The sequence below is a fragment of the Trichoplusia ni genome, chromosome 5 (assembly GCF_003590095.1).
Source record: "Trichoplusia ni isolate ovarian cell line Hi5 chromosome 5, tn1, whole genome shotgun sequence".
NCBI classification, from domain to species: Eukaryota; Metazoa; Arthropoda; class Insecta; order Lepidoptera; family Noctuidae; genus Trichoplusia; species Trichoplusia ni.
In genome coordinates this window covers 9064025-9086966 of record NC_039482.1, presented here as the reverse complement: position 1 = coordinate 9086966, position 22942 = coordinate 9064025, and the positions used below count along the sequence as shown (strand labels likewise).

At 35.2% G+C, this 22942-nt stretch overlaps 4 protein-coding genes across 4 annotated transcripts; 1 reads left to right on the top strand and 3 right to left on the bottom strand.

Annotated features, from left to right (window-relative positions):
- Window positions 1–33: 33 nt before the first annotated feature.
- LOC113494381 (dynein light chain roadblock-type 2-like) lies at window positions 34–1163 on the top strand. Its single transcript, XM_026872695.1, has 4 exons — window positions 34–142; window positions 218–296; window positions 454–554; window positions 775–1163. Exons 1-4 carry the CDS (start codon window positions 140–142, stop codon window positions 883–885), a joined length of 294 nt encoding a protein of 97 aa, XP_026728496.1. The 5' UTR covers window positions 34–139; the 3' UTR covers window positions 886–1163.
- A 1347-nt stretch (window positions 1164–2510) lies between these two features.
- Window positions 2511–7277, bottom strand: LOC113494380 (KH domain-containing, RNA-binding, signal transduction-associated protein 2-like). Its single transcript, XM_026872693.1, has 7 exons — window positions 6938–7277; window positions 5537–5661; window positions 5008–5117; window positions 4529–4734; window positions 4079–4284; window positions 3570–3793; window positions 2511–3188 (listed from the first exon to the last, which is right to left on the bottom strand). Exons 1-6 carry the CDS (start codon window positions 7149–7151, stop codon window positions 3581–3583), a joined length of 1074 nt encoding a protein of 357 aa, XP_026728494.1. The 5' UTR covers window positions 7152–7277; the 3' UTR covers window positions 2511–3188; window positions 3570–3580.
- A 787-nt stretch (window positions 7278–8064) lies between these two features.
- Window positions 8065–13461, bottom strand: LOC113494379 (dynein light chain roadblock-type 1-like). Its single transcript, XM_026872692.1, has 8 exons — window positions 13345–13461; window positions 12231–12312; window positions 11527–11627; window positions 10928–11089; window positions 10467–10557; window positions 9974–10061; window positions 8849–8949; window positions 8065–8291 (listed from the first exon to the last, which is right to left on the bottom strand). Exons 5-8 carry the CDS (start codon window positions 10521–10523, stop codon window positions 8145–8147), a joined length of 393 nt encoding a protein of 130 aa, XP_026728493.1. The 5' UTR covers window positions 10524–10557; window positions 10928–11089; window positions 11527–11627; window positions 12231–12312; window positions 13345–13461; the 3' UTR covers window positions 8065–8144.
- A 1305-nt stretch (window positions 13462–14766) lies between these two features.
- Window positions 14767–22764, bottom strand: LOC113494378 (transient receptor potential channel pyrexia-like). Its single transcript, XM_026872691.1, has 11 exons — window positions 22231–22764; window positions 20854–20950; window positions 20277–20423; window positions 19796–20013; window positions 19303–19478; window positions 18741–18925; window positions 18379–18598; window positions 18140–18298; window positions 16949–18046; window positions 16329–16589; window positions 14767–16228 (listed from the first exon to the last, which is right to left on the bottom strand). The coding sequence occupies exons 1-11, from the start codon at window positions 22283–22285 to the stop codon at window positions 15464–15466; spliced, it is 3381 nt and encodes a 1126-aa protein (XP_026728492.1). The 5' UTR covers window positions 22286–22764; the 3' UTR covers window positions 14767–15463.
- Between the last annotated feature and the right edge of the window lie 178 nt (window positions 22765–22942).

Sequence of the window (22942 nt, the reverse complement as noted above, 5' to 3'; positions counted from 1 at the left end):
AGTGTTTTTTGGATTGGTAACTAGGGTACTTCTGTCGGCGTTGACACTGACAAGCGTCAACAGTTATCATCATTCAGTTCGTTTACTCCATTCGTTCAGGGTTTGTCATCAAGTGATTAAACAGTGAATACAAGAAAAAATGGTATTTACTCGTTATTTCTAAAGAATTTGTGTTTCAAAGTGTATTATCTTAATAATAGATTCATATAACTTGCAGGCGACCGAAGTGGAAGACACAATCAAGAGGATTCAGGCCCATAAGGGGGTAATGGGAGTTATCATAGTGAACCACGAAGGTTTGGTCGATTCTCGCATATTTCCATGGTTACATTGGCTTAATATTCTAAATTAAGGCGTTCTACCCCTTTGTTTACCCCGATCAATATCAAAGAACGCAATAAAAGTGTTGTTATGGATGCGTAAGATTGTTAATCGTATACTTTCTAATTTCAGGTATACCCATCAAAAGTTCGCTGGACAATGCGACATCTGTTCTGTATTCTGGTTTGATCGGTCAGCTTACTGAAAAAGCCAGGAATGTTGTGAGGGAAATGGTAATATTTGATTCTAATATGTGCATTTTTAGCTGTCTAATAAGAATATCACTACAAATAATAGAACCTTGAACTTAACTACCAAACCTTTTGTAAAAAAAAAAACAGGAAAATGTCTAATGCTTGGCAATTCATGAGAAATACATTGATGTTGGATGGATAAAATTGTGGTGTAAACGTTTTGATGGATAGAACTGACTTAAAAATTAAATATTTTCAGGATTCCACTAATGAGCTGACATTCCTCCGTGTGAGGAGTAGGAGACACGAGATTCTAATTGCACCAGATCGTGAATTTATACTCATTGTCATACAGAATACTTCAGATTAACTCTGAACTGAGGATCTATTGGATGGCTTAAAATCTAGACTTAAAATACTGCTAATATTGTTTTCAGGAAACAGATATTTGCAGTGGTATAGAAAAGATCTTTCTGTATACTTTTAAGCTCTGATTGAAATCAGCCATTGCAGTAGAACTCACTAATTTAGGTCTCACTTATTGTAATTTTAAGCTTTGAAATTATTACTAAGAATAACTTGATACTACCTAAAGAACAAAATATTGTCTTTGGTAAGTGCCATCTTGCAATACCCTGGCACTGCAAACTGAATTAAAAAAAAATACCGAGTTTGTTTGCTTGGGTTTCAATTGCAAGAAAAAGAAAAACAGTTTATTGGTCTAAGTTGCAACTTTGTATTAGTAGTAAGGATAGCTTCATTATTTTATAAAATGGCTAAATATTCTGCACCAGTAGGTAATGTTTGGGTCCACCACCCACATCAAGTAAAAAAAACCTAATGATATTTATGACTTTGTATTTATTTTATGATGTAAGAACACTAATAAATATTTACTTTGTACACTATTAATTAGTTTTATTTCAAATTATTCATATAATTGAGCATTGGAGTGGGTTTCGTAGGATAATAAATAAAAAAAGCATATAAAGATAATGAATATTTTATTTCCAATCTGAAAACATCCGAGAAGTAATCTGAGTTGACGTTGCTTATATTCAAACAACCTGCACCTTCAGTATGTAAACAATGATTTCATATAAATTATACACTTGTGTTAGCCAGCCAGATGTCAATTTTTTATGATAAGTCAAAGCGCAAACTTACAGTAAATTTTTAATTGATCTGGGAAAATTTGAAGTCAGGACCTTGATTTTATTTTCACTACAAAGGCTTTTAAGCAATTTTTTAAACAAATTAGAAATGTTTTTTTTATACATCCCGTTTTACGGTAGGTCAATCTGTAAAATCTTATCACAAGCTAGATGGCTACACAAATGTAGAAAATATTAGATGACGCGTTTTTTTACTTTTTTGATTGAGAACAAATAGATAATTAGATTAATTAGTCTGTTTCGAGTTAACAGCAATCAGTGCAGTTATTAAAACCAATTTTAATATTAACAATCTGTAACAAAAACACGCCACTGAGCAAGTACTTACCCCCAGGAGGTCGAATTTTGAACTCCTGTCCACTTGTAGATTTTGGTAGTATTTTATTAAAATGAATGATTTATACTTTAGGTTTTGTATCATTGTGAAGATTATCAATTGTGCGCCATCTGATTGTTTCTTCAATCCAACGTTCAATCTTTTTTTATTCATGTGCTTGCTTTAAATCCATATTTTTAATGAGCACTGTTAATAACCATGATTGAGAACTGTAATATTGCTATATTATTTATGATTTTAGAATATTTACAAAGGGTCGTTTAATTTGTCCAAACCTTTATTAGTCTTGTCGTGTTTTTACTCTTGCATACTTCTCGTGATCATATTGTTTATAAAATACATTGAGTTATAAAAATACTTAATCTGCAAATGAGTATTTATCATCTACTTTGTCAAACGATTTCATTGATGAAGATTCCTATATTGTTTTGTCAATTTTTACTTAAGTTTTTGGGTTGTAATACCAATTAGATACTACTCAAAATTAAAGATTGTTATTTTTGTTTATTAATTTATTTCATAGTCACACAAAAATTGAATACATTTATATTTTCTGTTGTTCAACATGTTTTAACATACCTTATATTTTAAGAAAGTGCAAAACCTTTTTAGATACATTTGTAACTTTTATGGCCCGCATCTTTCTATGGTTAGCTATATTCTATGTGCTTTTACATTAACTAACAAAACATGTTGAAATTGTTTTAATAGAACTAGTATTATTAAAAATTACTTACTAACAAAGTTTTTTTAAGTTGCTTTTTGGAATTTACATATAAACTTTTATTTCGATCATAGCGAATTCGGCTTCGCATTATACATTTTTAAATTAGCAGCACTGACATGCTTAAATGCTGTTTATAAAAGAAAACAAAAATAAAATAATTCTTTTGTCAACATAATATTTTTATACGATTTTTACTAATCAGTATTGCTTTTAATAGACAACACACAATTATTTGTGAGTTTTGTCAAAATTATAACTAGCTTTAGCAGATTGTCAGACATTTTGTGTACTTAGAAGTTGTATTGTTTGTCTTCTGTAGGTTTTAGGTTTAATTAGTTCTTCATTATTTTCCGTCAGTTTTTAATTGTTCTTGTTTTTAGTTCCAATACAACCTAATTACTCACCGGTATTAGTGGGAGCGCTTTTTTATCGTCCTGCAAATTAAAATGTGTTATTTAGACACGTTATTTATCGAATGTAGATGAGAAATCAATATAATTTAAATAGGCAACGTAAATAGAATATGATCCCAAAAAAAGTTAGTAATAAAGCGAAATAAAAGGTGTGCACGAACGCCGTGTCCAGGTATTAAATGGGATAAAATTGTGTGGGATAACAAAATAACAATTATTTTAATTTAAAATGAACATGAGTGTACCAAAAATCGGCGAAATTGCATAATCACATCCTCAATACACTTGGCAAGACAATTCATTACATGGTATTTATTCTTATCTCTGTGATGAGTGTGCAATATCGGCGAGTTTCAGGTGATCTTGGAGTGCTTGGCGTCGTGCACTAAAACAAATACGAACGTCAAGCGGGTCTACTTGGGCGGGCGCGCGTAGGGCTCGGGCCGCGCGTAGTGTCGCGGCGCGGCGTGCATGGGCGCGGCGCGGCGCGTGCCCACCGCGCGCGCTGACTTGTACTCGCGCGCGTCCTCCTTGTAGCCGTAGCTGTCGTCCTCGTAGTAGCGGTCGTGGTTGCGCTCGTAGTAGAAGTCAGACTCAGGCGCCGCGCCACGGACTGGACCGCGGATCTACGGAGTACAATATGGTTGTTATTGGTTAAGCTAGTCGTGCTGGCTGTGTACTGTATGTACACTTGACAGTGAGTCAAGATTTTAATCAATGCTGACTAGTCTCAATAACAGAAATGATAAGAAAGCCTCATTTTCAGTCAGAAAATGTATACATTTTTTATTTGTAGTAATATAATTAAGACTTAACTTAGCTATTGTAAGTTTTTATAAACATATCTTTTTTAATATTATTTTCAATCAGCTTAGCATAAGAGAACATAACATTACTAATGTGCTACGTACCGGCGGCTCCGGCTGCTGAGCGTACACGTCATCGTAAGGATAGGAGGTCTCCATGGCGGTGCGCGCGCGGTCGAGGATGCTGATGACCTTGTTCTTGGGCGGCATGGCGCGCTGCAGCGGCGGCGCGGGCGGCAGGCGCGGCGGCGGCCGGGCGCCGCGCGGGCCCGCCGGGACCGACGACGGACCTGCAGGGTGCCACGAGCTACCTGAACATCCATTTAACAACTTGATTTAATTTTATTCTAATATGATTAGGATTACAAAATACAGAATTGGTAGCTAAAGATTTCAACTAGAAAAAATGTTGTCTTAAGCGAGTGTTTGACTCATGTGGCACACAAGTTAATTTGGTGTGGTGACCAACTCCATTTAACTACCTGACGCAAGTCAAAATTACATCATAAAAGAGTAAATCTTAAAGCAATCTATTGTAATGTTACAATGACTCACCTCCTCTCTCAATATCCCTCATCTGAGTCTGCCAGATCATATCATTGGTGTCCGGTACCAGATACTTCTTGACTTCGGCCAGAGCGTACGCGATGCGCGCGTGCGCCTCCGCCGGCGGCGCGATGGCACTGATCTCCACATGCAGCTCGTCTGTCAAATGCGCGTATTTGGGGTCCAAAGAGTTACGGAACTCTTCCTCCTTTTGTCTAGAATGAATTAAAGATTTGTTTAAGAATGTATGAAATGAAATAATTTCTTCGGCAAATAGGATATTTTACCACTTTTACATGTCTTTTTGGAGAACGCTGAAGTCGAAATTACTCCAGAGTAAAGCTATAAGCAATTCTTTTCTACTTGAACTGTGAAAGTATTTAATTTTATTTATATGAACATGCCAGAACTCATTACCTATTGTATGAAACACAAGGACTTTCTTTCTGGTGAATAGCATAAGTTAAAGTTGATTATGATATAATTACCTGTCCCTCATAGATCCTCTACCTAGTACAGCCATTTTGCACATGGTTTCTTCTTGGAGGTGCTTCATTGTGTTACCTTTAGGGCCGAGTAGCTTGCCAACGAAATTGAACTGTAAAGAAAAAAATGTTTATTATCATTTAATATTTAATATCATTATCATTCATAGGTAAAATTTTAACTTCATGCTGTAAGAAAACTAATCAATCTTGGTTCTTGTGATTATTTGTTAATAATTCACATAATTTTAATATTCATTAATAATTAAATTACCATCATGCTAGCCTTTTCCCAGCTGTGTAGGGTATGGCTTCCCTAACCAGACTCATTTAAGAACTAAAATTTTTGTTTTATTCAAATTACATTCAATAAAAATATGATAGAATTCATATTTTTTCTATATTATTAGTGCTTACTAGGGCACTAAAACAAACAAGAAAGAAGGCCTTAACATGAATAACATAATACAAAGTACTACTACTTTATATTGCTTTGATCTGTTGTCCTTATCTATTGATATATGGTATTTACCTTAGGATGCTCCTTAACAGGCACCAAGACCTTGACAACAACCTTGGCGGGTTTGTCACGGAATACATCCAAGTATTTTGAGTCCTTGCTAGGTATCCTACCAGAAGCCTGGACTTTCGTGACCTCTGGAAAGAAGACAACACTTTATTAATACATAAAAAAGGGAATGTATTTAGTTAAATACGGTTGTGGTAGAAATGATAGCATTTTGTGAAAATATTTCACACATACACTGTAAAACTTCCAATGCTGCAGAGTGAAACAAAGTAAGTTCTGTGCAGTTTCATTGATATTTTGTAAGAGAAAACAAAATTAGCTAAGTTTATTAGTTCTGCTGTTCTTCCCGTTTAGCAATAATAACAATAACAAACAGTAGATTCATTTATGTTTAAATACAGTTGTGGCAGTAGACCTTGGTCAGGTCATCCTTGAGATGTGATTTTGTTGCTTACACTTTATAATGGTAGGTCAAAGAGTAGAGCCATAAGGTAATATATTAAATGTTTTAATGAGTCTTATCTTTAATTACAAACTATGTTATCATTGAAGATTATTACTTAGTTGCAAAGACCTTTATTTTGCACCTATACATTTATTTCAAACATGGAGGAGTTATAGCTATTAATAAAAAAAGAGAGTATTTTCTGAGTGATAAAACATGTGGTATTTTATCTTTATCTGTTCTGTATGATACTGCATTGATAAATTTATGAAATTTTTGTCTTAAAAGGCTTGCTATACAAACAATGATAACTGCAATAATCATACTCAGAATAAAAGTTTAATAAAGTTACAAGTTCAAAACAATGAATCATTGAACTTTTTTTGCAACCTAGATAAGTGTCAGTGACCTCAAAATAATCAATACTGTAATATTTGAACATTTTATATTATAGTTAAATTGATGATATGCAGGTTTGCTAGCTAACTTTATTACAGCTCTTATCTATTTTAGTTTAAATGCTAAACAGGTGAAGTTGGCACACATTGCCACATAGCTTGGCAGATGGCATCATTATGAGTTCAATGACCATGAATATATCATAACCACAACATGTATACCAAATAAACGTTCAACTGTAACGTTGGACTTGCGTTTAGTTCATTTTTAGTCCCGTTTAGAAGAAAACATAAAAATAAATACATAATCAAGAATTTGTTTACAGTTAATTCGTGACGTTTCGCCGCCGTCTCGAAGTATGCGCCTCATTATGCTGTAGTCAATTTTATATTATTTTTGTAATACTTTTACAACGAAAACTGACCGAAATTGTAATACAAGGGAATTGTTCAATATTTCAATAGAAAAAGAAAAAGACGCGGTCCGCGGTCGGCAAGACGCATAGTTTACTAACGTCAGAAATGCGAAATAAACAATTTAAAAACATGATTTCACTTTACCTTGGTCAATAAGTTTGCTAACAATTGGAAACTTAGCATTATTAAGTTTTATCTTTTCACTTAACAGCTCTCTCATGTATTCGCCGGCTTTTTCATTTATTTTGGGATTATCTTCGCCATCTTGTTCTTGTTCATTTTCAATTTGTTGGTCTTGCGGCGCATTCCGCTTGAAATCACTACTGTTGTAACCATTTTTGTCATACTTTTCAGCCATTTTTTAACGCTATAACAATAAACTATTTATTCTAGCACCAAGTTCGATAAATTAAACTATGTCACGCGGTTTTGGCATCAACCATCCATGCCAAGATGCCGAGTGAGAACGTCTGTCAAACAACAACGAAAAACTTAACAACGCTAACATAAACCTTTCTTTATGGTTACGTCAAGCGGATACTTCATTATATTGGTAGCATTGGAGAAACACTAACTACCCAATAGGTACCAAATAAACGATAAGCAATAAAAAAAAATTAAGCAATGGATAATTGAATCAATTATTAAAATCCGGTTGAAACTCCGTGTTTGTGTGATGAGCACAATGAGCACGAGTATGCTTTTAAAACATTGAGATATATCTACATCAAAAAATGAATAGGTATGCAGGTTCATGTAGGAGTATACACATCTTGTGGCTCCCGCGACGGGGCGGGTGTCCATGAGGGTTACCCACCAAACAAAAAAGGCACCTTGTGGCGAGCTACATTGTAGTAGAAATTGAGTAGTGGAGCTTCCACTTGGAGGGGACTTCCACCCTTTTCTTGCCATGACTGGCTGGCTAGAGAGGGGTTGCTAGACTATTCACTCGGAGATGGAATTGTCTCATGGTGTAATAATGAATCCACTCATTCTATGAATCGCTAAGGTGAATTTGGTATCGCAACTATCTATATGGTGTGCCGCTGTCCCCTGCTGCCTATTTTTGCTGCAAGTTTTGAGCTGGCGGGTCACACTAATGCTTGTCCTACGCGGTTTAGCGTGGTGATCTCAACCACTCGGCTATCCGTGCAGTCCTAATGACGTACTTATTTCAATTCGCTCGGTCTATCATAGACAACCGCTGGATATAGGATCGATATACCGTTCAATATACGGCTATAAGCTACAAGGTTAAAGTAAAACAACAGTTATATTGTTGGTTTATTTTTAATAATAACATAAAAATGCCATAAGAATTAAATAGTATAATTACTTCTAAATGAAGCGCTTATTTATTTTTCTCTCTCTTCTCTTTAACCTTGCGCCGAGCTCGAGCGTGCTGTATGACAACAATACTGAATTCCTTATCTGGTGCCACCATAATTTCATTCTTCCTTGTTCTTATCCGTATTATCATTATTTCTTCTGTCGGATTCTGTATAAAGAATAAAGTGCAACGATTATTATAGTAAGCTTTTTGTCGACTTCTGCACAAAGGAATTTATTTCTTGTGTGAGAGGTTTTATAATCAATAATAAACATTCAGAAAAAAATAAGTAGCATTATTAGTAACACAAGACCCCCAGACTCAGCACAAGCCTTCCTAGAACAAAAAAAATGTTTTTACTACGTGGGGATCGAACCTGGGACATGTTGGTGGGTGGTGTTATACAACTAGGCTATCCGGTGGAACAAACGTTTTTGGCTTGGACTAAGACATTCACAATTAACTTATTGTTTGTACCAATTGGTGTTTATCTGTAGCGGGTAAATAGGAATAAAGATTACCCTATAACAGATAGAGACAGAAGTTACGTTCGCATGTAAAATATTTAGAAACATCTGTTTGTGGAAAAAAAATTAAACATTAAAATATAGTCTTTTACAGTAAACAGATTTAGTTTTCAAAAACTGTTATTCCTTGCTATAACTTTAAACATTGCTACAAAAGGTGAATATGGTTATAAACAAAACAATATAAAGGAATCATACCAATTCCTTGACGTACATTTGTGACAGCAGGCCGAACTTATGAAGAGCTCTTCCATAATTCGTAGCGCCGGTGACGCTAACATTCGTCAATATTGGAGCCCCTGGTGTAAAGCAGTGTTCACATGAACAAATATTAAAAAAAAAAAACAAAGTTTAACGCTAGTAGTAGTAGCTACAAAAATAACGGTTGTTTGTTCAAAAGTGTAATGACGGAAAACCGGTCAAGTGCAATTCGTACTTGCGACACTGAGAATCCGATCAAAAAGTCTCAAGAAAAACAGAGTTGGGTGATATGAAGTTTTGACATCATCTGCGAATATGTCACCTATCTAGCACGGTTTATGGGATGCGGCCTGGTGACATACGGACGAACAGACAGCGGGGCCTCAGTAAGAGGGTTCGGTACATCTTAATATACATTATAAAGCAGTAATGTAACTTAAAGGTGTTATTTGAATAATCAAAACGCATGAAACGCTTGGAATAATAGACAAAGAGAGACAGAGAAGTGAATGTATTATAAAACATTTAAAACTAAAAAGAAATAAAGGGAGTGAAAGCAAACGCTTAATGTGTTAACCAGTAATAAATAGGAACATAGCAGGAAGAAATACTAATGTCATAACGAACCTAAGACGCTGAAACTTATTAAGTTACCTAAATAAACAAGGTATCCTCAAATATATTTCTGAATTGTGACTGAGAGTTTCTGAACCCCGCCAGACATTTTACAACAATATCTTGTGTTGTAAACTCGGCTTTAAGGACTTGACATTAATATTAATACTCACGGAATGTTTATTCTGTCTGATTTAGAAATGATATCTCTTTCACGAGATGAAATGTGACTCAAGGTCGAATGCCTTTTGGCTGACTGAATAAATCTCAATTGTTTCCATCTGTTACAAACTATCTGAGTAGTTTATTGTTCTACAGTGTTACAAAACTTTTGTTCCTTATCTACGTCAATCAATAAAAATAAAAATAAAAATCAGACTGTTCATAACTATGGACAGAGAAAAAATAACATGGTTATAGGAAAAATACGCTACACAATGAAGAAGATTCTAGACTGTTTTTAATTTCATAGTGCTACGGCCGATATGAAATTCAACTTTTGCTTACCCTCTCTGTTAGTCATAACAACACCTTCCACCGAATCATCGTCCATGATCCTATCCACTATTGGATTAGCGGTGTTAATTGTAGCTGTCTGAAATAAACATTATTGTTATGAGAAACTTTAAATTATCAATATTATACTGATAATCATGAACAGCTTTCATTATTTGCTTTTTAAATTCTTGTCTATGGTAACTAATTACGAAGTGCCAACATTAAGAAACAAAACGCGCTAAACGGCACGCGGTAATTTACAATTTTCGTACTTTATTTTATATTGTTTTAAATTAAACTGTTTAATATTATAACGTATTGTCGGTGAAAATAAATAAAAGATATTAGTAAGAAAAACGAAACGTACGAAAACACCTGTTCACACATGGCTTAGGAGTAGTGCTTCTTTAATAATTGAATTCACATGAGTAACTACAATTTTTCTATCGAAATTGCGATTTAATTTTCGTGTTTCAAGTTTAAACGACCATCTGTTACTTACGGTTCTAACAAGCCATTCGTCTCTGGTATCTTTTAATAGGTTTGATATAATTTTCATTATTCTGCAAGGTACTTACGTACCCTTAAATTATCTGAAAAAATATGATATTGTAGAATTTATTTACTTTTTTAATAATATTTGGGCCTCCATAAAAAAAAAAACTACATATTTCAAAGAAATATATCAAATTCGGTGACAAATTGGTGGTGGTCATTAAAAATGCGGGTTAAATGCCATTACTATCTGATCTTATTAATTGTAAAGAAATTGCATCGGCACCGATTACAAATTTACTAAGAGTAATATGTATAGATCTAAGTATTTGAATATTATAAATAACAATAGTTTCAGCTACGTAGGTACCTAAAATGACGAAGTTATATAATATCTTTAATAGGTATGTTACAAAAACTATTACGCGTATTAAATGTGAAGCATTAGTAAGTAATTTCAATGCGTACCTTGTTAAAAAAACTCGTATTTAAAGTGCCAGCCTATTTAAGATAGCGCTCCTTTTTGGTAACCTTTTGCATGACACACACGCAGAATTCGAGGTCCCCAGCCACCATGATCTCGAAATTTTTCGTCATAATTCGATATGCAACTATTTCATCGGATATATCCTGTTGGTCATGAGTTATTTGAAATTGGCAGGGTCTACTTACAACGGCATATGTTGCAATGTAATTCAGCGCGTCGTATTAAACGCGGATGACGTCACACGGTTTAGGTTTAGTCAGTAAGAGTCTGACACTTCCCGTTCTCTCCCCCGAAAGAGTGGATGTACATGAGAATTCTTCCCACCATATCAAAAAAGGGAATACTTACAAAATATTCTTTATGATTTAAAATTAGTTTGTAAATGGACTGAATGCCTGAAATATTTTTTTGACAGCAAATGCATACAACCGAAAATAAATAAAAACTGCTGGCTCAAACTTGATAAAATTGTAAAATAGGCTCAATATCAGGTTCCGAATCTCAAACGTTCATTGACTTGTATTCCTGACTAGACGTCGCTTGTATGTAATTATAATTAAAATATAGTTGTTTTACTTACAATTTCTTTGATCGCCAAACTTATTAATTTGTTGAGCTTTGGCAATTGTTTGTAAAGTATCACCTCCTCATGTCTGGGCACAGTAAACATCTTCACTTTGTCTGAAAGTATAATACCTGGGTTTTTAACTAACTGTAAATTAGGAACTTCTCTTTATTTATTTAAAAAACAACGACTCCCGCTAGTAAGTCAAATGGTTGTCCTACGTGGGGATCGAACCCGCGACACCCGCGACACATTGGGTTTGGCGTGGTGACCTCAACCACTTGGCTACCCACGCAGGCCAGTACAGTAATTAATACGACTTTTTTTTTATAAGCGACTCCTGCTATAATGAGTTAAATCTTTGTGTCTCGGGGGGCTACACAAACATTGAAGTCACATGCCCAAAGACGGACTTAGATCCAGGCTCGAAACAAGAATTCTTGAATCAAACAAATGCATCTCCTACGCAGGGATTGAACCCACGATACCTTGTGCGCTTAGTGTTAGCATGATGACTTTAATCGCTCGGTTATCCGTGCAGTCATAGTAAATACAAGCCGTTGATCACGAGCCTGCCCGCAAACTCGGTAATGATCCTATGGAATATAAACTCTTTCTGTGTGAAAGAGGAAGCAACACCCATAAATCCATACATACAAACTTTCGCTTTTATAATATTAGTATAACTTGTAATACTTAAATAATAAAGCTTAATTCACCATGTAAGAGGTACATCACACCGATAACATTAACGTGTGCTTCTATACGATGTATTGCGTCTATTGTGGCTGGTGTAAATTCCTAGAAACAAATTAAGGGTTAAGCTCTGCAACTGTTACTGCCTATAGTACTTATAGTTTACTATCAGGCCTTCCAATATGAATGCTGCATAGAAAAGTCAAAATCAAAAAGTTTTTATTTTAAATAGGCTGTATCTCAGGCACTTTTAAAACGTTATATTACTGAATCTAGTTGCACGGTTCCAAAGTGTCATTCTTATGGAGAAAAACCGGCAAGAAACTCCATAAAGTCGACGGATCTATGCAAGAATGTCTGTGAGATTTTGTACACACCACGCATGTAAACTAATTTTTCAGATCCAGACATCATCGCCCATATTTCAGCGTCATTAATATCGTACACATTTTTTTGTACGCTACACAATTGAGCATAAAGCATGAGTATATAGGGAACATAAATATGGGTATAGAACATAAATAGGTTATAAATTCATAGGTCCTGAAAGGATTGAGCGATTTCAATTTCGTTCGAGAGCAGGAGTTATTAAAGGTGTTCAATTGGAGGTGGAGCGAAAATAAATTACCTACTTCTAATCTGAAATCTTTTAATCACTCTTATTTCAAAAAATTGTATATAAAATTTTTGGGAAATACGTCTGAGAGGACTAAACAGATTTATATTATAAGATTTAGTCAAATACTCTATACCATTAGAATATAAAAGGACCTTTGACCCTTAGGCTGAAAAACGCTGTGATTGATAATGCTCTTTTCTCTACCGTATCACTTGTGAGCGGTTGCGGTTGAGGCGATACATTGGTAGAGGCGGTACCAGGGCCCCAATTCTGCTATTTACTAATGAAATTTGACTTAAAATTATAATTTTCGTATTCTCATAAGCATTTTTCTACACAATAATTGTAAATTCAGGACGGGACGGTACGCTCATGGTCAAAACAGCTAACTTCCAATTATTGTATTGACAAAATGCTTAAGAGAATAGGAATAATTTCAAATTTAATCTAAAAGCAGAATCGGGGCCCAGCACAATCACCATGATAATGTAGATCCAAAACAAAAAAACTTGACTCACTTTAGGCATTTCCACCTTTATCTTCATACGTTTATATTTAGTCGGCATTTTTATAAACAGTCCAAAAATACAAAGAATCTAAATATAATAAATATATGGAAAGAATCCGTATTAAAAGTAAATTAAAATATAAAATATTGTATTTGAAATATAAAAGGTAATATTATGAAGTATAAAAGTCACATTAAAATAATAATATGTCACTTGTAAAAAGGTTGCAAATAGTTTTTTTTGTAGTTCATCGTTTTCCTAAGTGCCTGTTTCAAAGGAACGAAAAAATAATGCTTATTAAATCTTTTTGTTGAAAATACCAAAGTAATTTATTTTGTTTAAGTTTAAAACAATTATAATAACAGCGCGGAGCCGAGTGTCATGGGTCAGTATGTTAAACTCGGCCAAACTTACTGTACGCGAAGTGCCGTGCAATTCCGCGTAGGACTAGAATTTTAGTGACCTACGAATCCTTATTCTGGTAGTACTTGCATAAAATTGAATTAGATCACTGACGTGGCTTCACACACCCTTGAAAAATTCTCAACTGTGATGTTTTCCTCACACTGTTTTCCGCAGTGATAATTACTGTGTTAAATGCAGAAAGAATTCGTGTATACATTGTTACATGCCGAAATGACAACACACGACATTTTCATTAGGCAATTCAGCGGTTATATCGCCTAACTAACACTGCTTGATTGCATTTAATTCCCATACGCCTATGAAAAATTCAGCGATACAAAATTTCCAAAATGTTCATACACGTTTGTGTGGCATATTGACAAAGTAAGGCAACGTTTCTAAACTTTAGCTTTCTATAATTGACGTATGTTATACAAGATTTCGAACGCTTTGCTTACCCAAGTTGGTGCATTTCTAACTACTACCCAGTTACATGTTATTCTTGTTAGTATGGTACCCAGAATATGCAAATTTTCAACAAACATTGCTTGAAATCTTACTTCAAGTAGTTGTACCAGACTTGTAACAGATTTCAATAGACGTAGTTGCTTTCAAGTTGTTACTTGGTTCGTTAAATATTCTTGTTTTAAAATGGTGCTGGAGCAAAATGGCCCTTGATTGCAATAGTTTTCTCATCTAGCGAAATTTAGGAATGTCATGATTAAGTCATCAATATGTTATTTTCGTGCTTTCATTTGATTCCCCACTCGAGCATATTTGCAGTCCTTCAGTTTTTCTTCTCCGCTAACTTTTAAACAGCTCGCTAATTGCAAAGCAAATCTCTTCAAACGTGAAGATTCTATAAAGCAACTTACGAACAGACAACGTTAAACTTATTACACCCCTCTTTTTGCGGCAGGCGTTAATAAAGTCACAATCTTTACTTTCGTTTGATTCAAACTGCTGGATAGAAAGAAAAACTCAAAGATAATGTTAGTTTTTTATTACAGACTTCAACATTAGTAAGCAATCATAAAATAAAACTAACAAAATGTATAACTATTCTACAATACAATCTTCATGATCTTCATCAATTATTCCTAATACTATCGTACGTATTTTTAAACTACAAAATATACCTACTTATAAAAATCTCGCTCCTAAAAGTTAATCTGAGATCGGAACTAAAACAGTACATAAATTCATTCTTTAGAATTATATTTAGGCAATGAGCGAGGTACATCTAAAAAGAGCTACGAAATATCGCCGTCTTTATCTTACGCATAATCGAGAACTTCCGTCAACGCGACACTAGCACCAATTAATGCAGTGGTATGACTTGGAACAACGCTTGATTGACGTCTAACGAGCCTGATAACCCTGGATCGCTGTTCGAATTTGGTTTGATTCGATAGCGTTTCAAAAACTAAACCAAATTCAAGTCAAAATAATAAGCTGAACCAAACCAATTTCGGATGTAAGTCGCATTTTCTCTCTGGTACATACGTATGAGTGTACTTAAATAATCCATAAACAGAGCTACAACTAAATTAGGTTATTGATAAATATTATCATTCTAATTAAAATACGGTATTCAGGTAAATTCTTAAATTGAAGCAAACTGTATCTTTAGGAAACACGATGCCAAGCTATTGAAATAGACTATAGCCAGAAATACTTAACTTTCGAAAAAAAAATTACTTAAGAGAACTTAGTGTTCGGTTCATAAAAAACTAGATTTATTACTACTGATTGTACGACGCCGGGTAGTGACTAAAAAGTTTCTTATAAACGCTACTTCCGATCGAATTTTATCAATATCTTCGTTAATTTTGGTCACAGCACTTTCTTGCAAGTCTACTCGTCTCGATTCGGTTTCTTCTGTCCCAACAATCACGTTATGTATTTGATCGAGTTTCATTTTAAAAGCCATGGATCCTAATTCCTCATCCATTTGCATTTGTTGTATCTGTGCTGTTTCAAATATGGCTTCTCTTATGCGTGGTGGCAGTACCTTACAGTAACTGCAAGTAGACTCTCTTGGCCTTAGTACTATAACATTCTTCATCTTGTGATTCTTTGACAATTTCTTATGAAAACTTTTTGCTAGAACTTTCCTTATGACCTTGTGACAAACTATATCCTCAAGAGAAGTTATGAACTCCACTTGTTTTTCCAATCTTTTGATGTTGCCTATCATTTCTAAATGGCTTACATTATTTACAGCTACTCCAGCTATGAGATTCATTAACACAATTGAAACTAAAATTAGGAACATCAAAAATATTATGCGAAGTATTATCAGGGATGCTGATACCTTTTCAGCATCCTGTTTGTTGATGGTTGTTTGGTAATCGTACTCCGACGTCATCATTGCCATGGTTTTAACAAAAGATGCCCAGGGGCCTTCAAAGGGAAATTTTGACCGGAATTGTATCATGAAGCAAATGGCGAAACCAAATAGAAGAAATCCGAATGAAAGTAGAATCTGCAACATTAAATAATATTATATAATAATAAGCGGATGAATATATTTATAAACATTCATAATAATTACAAACAGTTTCTAAAGAAGTATTATATCATACCTTAAACACTTTGTTTGCGACCTTTCCAAACATCAAGACATAAAATCCCCAATCTGGGAATCTTGACAGCAGGAACATCATTTCAAACCAGGACAGGAGGAGGGCCACTGTTGCTATGAGCCGTGGCCAGTCTTCCCCGTTCATTGGCTCCGAGTGCACAACCAGAGGCAACACCACTGCCAGAACCACAGCTCCGAACTTCAACCATGTTTCCAAATATAAAAAATACCTTCCATTCTTAATCTTTATAAATATAATCTCCTGTTCAAAAAAATAAATCTTTATCAATTTAAAAGTCTTAAACACATATAATTATTATCGTGCAGGCATTTGGAAGAGCTGTGCCAAGCTACTGCTTATGTTTTAAAGAGCCTGTACGATTTTGCCTAAAAATGTGCTTAAAAAGCCGTGAATATCAAAAAATCCGTTTTAGTGTCAATTTCGAGCCCTCAGATGTATTAAATGAGTACATCAATATTTATACAGTCATAATTAAGTTTTAGTTTAATTAATAAAGGGGTCTCTTAAATGTGGTGGATTAGGTGGACTGTATGAACAGAAAAGGAAAAATACGATTCTCACTAGGAAAGCAATCAGATTTTAATTAATTTTCAAGTTACCTGAACTGCGATGAAGAATATGGCCACATATAATATGTACCTCCATATACTTGAATTGAAATACCAAGGTACCATCCTTTTTTTATCTTTGTAAAAGAAAATGCAAACAGCATATACGTTGAGGGCCAAGACAAAGCACGCGTGCATTACCAGTATGGTGTAGAAGTACGGTAGTAAAGATTTCCATTTTAAATAGAGAAAACTTTGTACAAGAGGGTGAAGAAGAAGCGTGTTTTGATCATGTCTGTTTCCTGTGTTGAGAATGCCTTTAATAACTCTCATTTGCTTCCAGTCAGACTCATCAGGCACAAGGATTCTGTAGTCGACAGTCACCTCGCAATTCGATTCTTGAATGTTCCGACCGTTGCTTGAAATACAAGTATCGAATATCTCTTTTATGAATTCCGTTGGCTTCGATATATTGTTCATTAGCGCGTTTATTGGCGGCAGTTTACTTTTGCCGGTGTGCCCTGACAGGTCTGCTCCTCTTTGAAGCAGTAGTGATACGATATTTCTATTGCCATGACAGCAAGCTTCATGTAATGGCATTGATCCTAAAGTGTTAACATTATGAATGGTACGGATATCATTATTTATTATTATTTCGCTTATTTCAAAATGGTTTTTACTTGCTGCTATATGTAATGGACTCGTTATATTCGTTTCGCTGATATGCACTTCAACTTGTACTTCAGCGCCTTTTGAAATAAGTAGTTCGACACATTTTGGATGATTATTCCATACAGCATGGACAAGCGGGGTGTAAGAAGTGACGTCAGGTTCATTAATCATTTTACTAGTGACGTGGTTATCATATTCAAGTAAATGTTCTAGTATTTCGTAATTGCCGTGTTGAGCAGCGACATGAAATATGTTGACTTTCCTAGCAGTCTCTTCTTCTATTCTTGCTCCAGCACTGAGTAACATTTTGACTACGTCTATTTGATCATGTCTTATTGCTGCAAAAAGTGCCGTTTCACCTTTGTCATTGAGAAAATCAAGAGACGAATTAAATTTTGATACTATTAACACTTCTTGAAGAATATCTAAGTTTCCATATGATGCTGCTAAATGTAAAGGTGTTTCTCCGTTGTTAGCCTGTAAACAATTACAATTTAAAATAGTTATTTCTTTAAACATAAAATAAAGTAGTTTTCACAAATGTATGCCTTATTATTTAAATTATAATACCTTCATGGTAACGCTTGCTCCTGCCCCTAAAGCTATGCAAACTCCTTGAGTCCATCCTCCTTTTATTGCTGCACTAAGTACAGTGTAACCCCATCGGTCTTTCGCATCTACTACTGCTATAAGTGGATCCTCGTTACCGAACTCATAATTGGCTATTAACTGAAAAAAATTAAAAAGATTTTGTTACGTGAAGTTGTGTATTATCAAAACATTAAAGCTGCGACGTAGAAATAGTTCACCTGCAAAATATCTTTATTCCGATTCTTTACACATTCGTGCATAGCAGTAAGACCATTAGCATTCCACACAGTTGGATTTGCACCAGAATCCAGTATTTCTTCGACTGCTTCATAACTGTTAAGATCCACCGCTGTATGTAATGGAGAATTCACTCTACTAGCTGTGTAGTGCTGAAACTTGCCACCAGCATCTCTGAGAATTCTTACTGTTTTCTTCAAACTGGAAATTACGGTAAATTGTTATTGCTTTGGTGGTTGCCCAAAAGGAAGTATATTTTTCAAAGATACCCTAAATATTGTTTTTAACGTTACGTTACATTGTTGAATCTCAACGGCATAAAACGTTAGTATTAGCAACTTACTCTTCTGGGTCTATTTTATGTTTCAAAAGATAATGGTCATAGCCGACCACATCAATCGGAGTTCGACTAAGAACATCAGTTTTCATTGGATCGGCGCCGGCAGCCAGCAACAATTGCACGCATTGGTACTGAGCGCGAGCACACGCCGCATGCAATGCCGTCCAACCAGGTTGGAAAAGCGGCAACTAAAACAGCAAATATCAAGTTTAAAAAAGCCAAATATAATTTTATAAACCAAAATTTTTAGAAAGAAATAGAAACTCATAATTGTCGTTATAACTTTCGTGAAACGGATTCACCATTATTTGTTCAATAACGGTCACTTGCGTTTATCTGTAAATCAATAATGTCATATTGCCAAAGGCGCGCAAAGCACGCAGTAGTGATCCCGTGTGTATATTTCAGTCAGCTGGTGGTCCTGGGTGGTCTTCGAAGCTGGGAATCTGATATGTTCCGATCTCATAAGCGTTTTAACCCAGAAACCAAAAATAAAGATCTTGAGGTCCCATTGCCCTATGGTCGTTGCAGAAGACATTAAAAGCGTAGTAAAAACGTAACTTACAGATTCCTTGACACTTCTGCAGTTGTGTTCCATACCGTCACTCCAGGCATCCGGTATCGTAGACAGAGAGTTCAGCTCACACGGACGGTTTATCATTTCAGGCACTGTTAGCCTACTTACGCGTATTTCTTGCAAGACTTCCGGTGTCATCTTTTTTAATATCTTTTCTTGTAAAGCTGAAAGGGTTTGACAAATTTAGTAATAGAACTCTTTCTATATCTGGTTTCATTTTGCTTATTATATCCCTACTAATATTATAAATGCGAAAGTAACTCTGTCGGTCTGTCTGTCTGTCTGTCTGTTACGCTTTCACGTCTAAACCACTGAACTGATTTTAATGAAATTTGGTACAGAGATAGAGTTGACCTTGAGAAAGAACATAGGATAGTTTTTATCCCGGACTTTTGTAGAGTTCTCTTGGAAACGCGATATAACCGTCCTCGACACGGGCGCAGCCGCGGGCGAAAAGCTAGTTAAAAAATAAATCACTTACCGACTGGAAAGTCCAGTAAATTCGCTATATGTTTAACATGACCTGCCCAGGCCGCCAGATGAAGTGGCGTTCGTCCAAACTTGTCTGATCTCAAGCTGATTGCTCCGGCATTGATGAGTAAGCTCAAAGAGTCGTTGTTGATTGTTGCCGCTATGTGGCAAGCAGACACCTGGTTAAGACGGCAGGTTGCGTTCGCATTGGCGCCCATTGCCAACATCCTGTCGAAATTACGCGCATAAGTAAGTTTATGAGTAGAGGAAACCTTGATCATCCACAGCCTTTATCCTCCCACTGCTGGGCATAGGCCTCCCCTTTCTCGTGCTAATTTCTACGGTCCTATGCTAGCCTCATCCAGACTCCACCCGAGACCTTTATTATGTCATCGACCCATCTTGCTCCCGGACGACCGACGCTTCTCCACCTCCGCCTGTCGTCACTTCGGAAACCTTACTCAATAATAAATAATTAAAGGTTCCTTCACCTGTTCATGTACGCAGTATCACCGTCAGTTATAGCTTCTAACAGGCTCGTGTTGTACTTGTAATAGCGTGTTTCACTCCGCCTTCTCAACAGGGTCCCTTCAAGCCACTCCATGGTGTTATTCATCGAGTTTATCCGGATATTGGTACTGAAAGACAGTTATTTTTTTTCGAAGAAGATTGTAGGTCATGATTTTCAATGTTGAAATATTTGGTTCCTCATTATATTTAAGTTTTGCCATTGACAGTGGTGTCATGAAATAATAACGAAAGTGTGTACAAATCTGAAGTGATAAAACTTTACTTTGTTAAAAAAGACGACAGCAATTATCAAAAAGAGGATATAGCTTCGAATAGATCCGCCCATAATAGCTTATAATAAATTCTTTAAGAACTCATTTTTAAAAAGCTGATCATCTAAAAAATATGAATTAACTGACAAAGTCCTAATAAAAAAAAAGATTAATTGCTTTTAGTGTAGCCAACAACTCAACATCGTAGTGAGATCTGACGATACAACTGAGAAAAGGTTTCAAATACACTTTCACCTGTCTAATCATATTGAGTTTTATATCTTACCTAATCACGGGCTGGTGTTCTAAACTCTTTGATTTGTTCTGATATTCATTCCCGGGCTCCTTAAACTCATGGCTTTGCACTCGGCTTTCTTCTAACTCTGTAACAAGGAGAATGTGGAATGTCCCCGAATGGGAAGACAAACGATGTTACGATTAATCAAATAAAATTGCGCTATAGACTTTCACAACTGCAATACTTCTACTGCTATTTTATTATTTTAATATGCAAAAAACGCTGCGAATCGGATAATATTTGATATTAATCAGCGATCCCAGTAGCTTAGTTGGTAAAGTGACTGGCGAATATAGGCAGGAGTTGCAAGGTCGCGTCCTCTCTGAGGTTTGAATTTCATGAGATTTCATGGCAAGTACTTGTACTATTTGCAATGCTTTGAGAGTGTAATGTAGCTGATGCTTTGAGTGCTGGCGGCAGGTTAGCAAAAATTTAATCGAGCTAATTACTCGAAACACCAAGAGCCATAAAATGACTTCAATGAGATCAAGTAAACACAATGTTATTTTCACGCTATTGAGGTTTTATGAAATAGTAAATAAGGTAAAATTGTATATTAAGAAAAACCGTAACAGAAATTACAATTGTTTACAAAGATATTCATTGTTTTTGTTAGCGGATGTATGTTTGAATTTCCAATGACTCATTTTATTATAACAAATACATCATATACGCAATAATAAGATGAAGGTATTTTAACCAGAAAATGGCTTAAACCGTTTAATTTGTAGTCAAGTCTTTTGAAACAAAATATTGGTTGGGTCAAATCTTGGGATCGAACTCGCACCACGTCGCAGACTGATCGCCGTCGCCTTTGTATGTCATTTGTTTCTAGCCCTCAGCTATGTTGCTGTCTAAAAAATTAGTTCAAAAACCATGGCTAGTTGACTCGAGACAATAGACATTCAAGCCACGTAGACAACGACACACAGACTTATTCATGGATCACACTGACTGTCGTATATGTAGGTATGTACATGGGGATTGAACCCGTGACATTTGGCGTGGTGGATTTAACCACTCGGCCAGTCAATCTGTAGCACTACACTTACTAGCAGGTACACTTCATTTCACAGAGTCAGAAACTTAAGGAGTGCTTGCGTTGTATGCGATTAGTATGATTTCCAAAAATATTGTAGATGTAGGCCCACATAATTTAATAAGTAAATAATAACAACTTTCCTTTATCCATCAATACATGATTGTCGTAATATACCTATTATACGTAATAATACCGTACTTATCGCTGCCGTTGTTGTAGAATAGAATATTTATTTATTAAATGTAATTTATTAAATTTATAGAATTAAATGTAATTAAGTAAATAATAAAAGCATTATCAAAGTAGTATAATTTCAACCTTACCTAAGTACCATGATGCAGGCTTTTTGTCGGACTCGTCTTTCGAATACTTCTTCATTTGTTTAACTTCAAAATGGAGGAAGTTCTCAATTCTGTGATCTTCTTTTTTTGCGCTCACTCGTCTGCTTCGTTAGACAAACCACGGCTTACTAACTCTGTAATTAACTATTAATGTCGTAATAATTATCCTTATTCAATGTACCTACTTATTAAGAAATGTATCTCTTTGTTACGGTTTACTGGGATTTTATCATTGCTGTGGTGGTTTTGCTTTTCAATGTATGGGTTTACTTGCTCAGGATGCAGGTTCCATCCTGATACAGGCAAAGGTCAAATGTGACTTTTTTACTATATTAAGATTTTTTATAAAGGTATTGCAAGTCACCTTAGTCAAATTAAATTGGAAACATAATATCATATCATAGGAATCAGAAATCGCAAAAAAGCAGTGAGATAAAGAGGTTATCAGTCCTTCCCAATGTGGAAAGAGGCCTATTCTGGAAGTTCATTTTTTTTGAAAAAGTCTTCTTAAATCATTTTTTTTTTAGATCATTTTTTTTTTTTTAGTTTTGGCTGTACTCCATCAATATGACCTGACTATATTTCAGCTCTATCGCACGTAAACGGCTGCGTCCACCAATGTATATGACGTCAAAAGTGCATGCATTCATTATGAACTAATATGTAAGTCTTGATATGAGTCGTGACGCAATTG

Coding starts and splice junctions, on each gene's coding strand:
- LOC113494381 (XM_026872695.1), top strand. Junction 297..453: donor TATCATAGTGAACCACGAAG/GTTTGGTCGATT, acceptor TTCTAATTTCAG/GTATACCCATCAAAAGTTCG. Junction 555..774: donor GGAATGTTGTGAGGGAAATG/GTAATATTTGAT, acceptor AAATATTTTCAG/GATTCCACTAATGAGCTGAC.
- LOC113494380 (XM_026872693.1), bottom strand. CDS start 7,151: ATGGCTGAAAAGTATGACAAAAATGGTTACAACAGTAGTGATTTCAAG. Junction 5,118..5,536: donor CTGTTAAGGAGCATCCTAAG/GTAAATACCATA, acceptor TTTTCTTTACAG/TTCAATTTCGTTGGCAAGCT. Junction 4,735..5,007: donor AGAGGATCTATGAGGGACAG/GTAATTATATCA, acceptor AATTCATTCTAG/ACAAAAGGAGGAAGAGTTCC.
- LOC113494379 (XM_026872692.1), bottom strand. CDS start 10,523: ATGAAAATTATATCAAACCTATTAAAAGATACCAGAGACGAATGGCTT. Junction 10,062..10,466: donor ACGAATGGCTTGTTAGAACC/GTAAGTAACAGA, acceptor TGTTTATTTCAG/ACAGCTACAATTAACACCGC. Junction 8,292..8,848: donor AAATGTACGTCAAGGAATTG/GTATGATTCCTT, acceptor TTCTTTATACAG/AATCCGACAGAAGAAATAAT.
- LOC113494378 (XM_026872691.1), bottom strand. CDS start 22,285: ATGAAGAAGTATTCGAAAGACGAGTCCGACAAAAAGCCTGCATCATGG. Junction 20,951..22,230: donor GCCTGCATCATGGTACTTAG/GTAAGGTTGAAA, acceptor TCCTTGTTACAG/AGTTAGAAGAAAGCCGAGTG. Junction 20,014..20,276: donor GATACTGCGTACATGAACAG/GTGAAGGAACCT, acceptor TAATTTCGACAG/GATGTTGGCAATGGGCGCCA.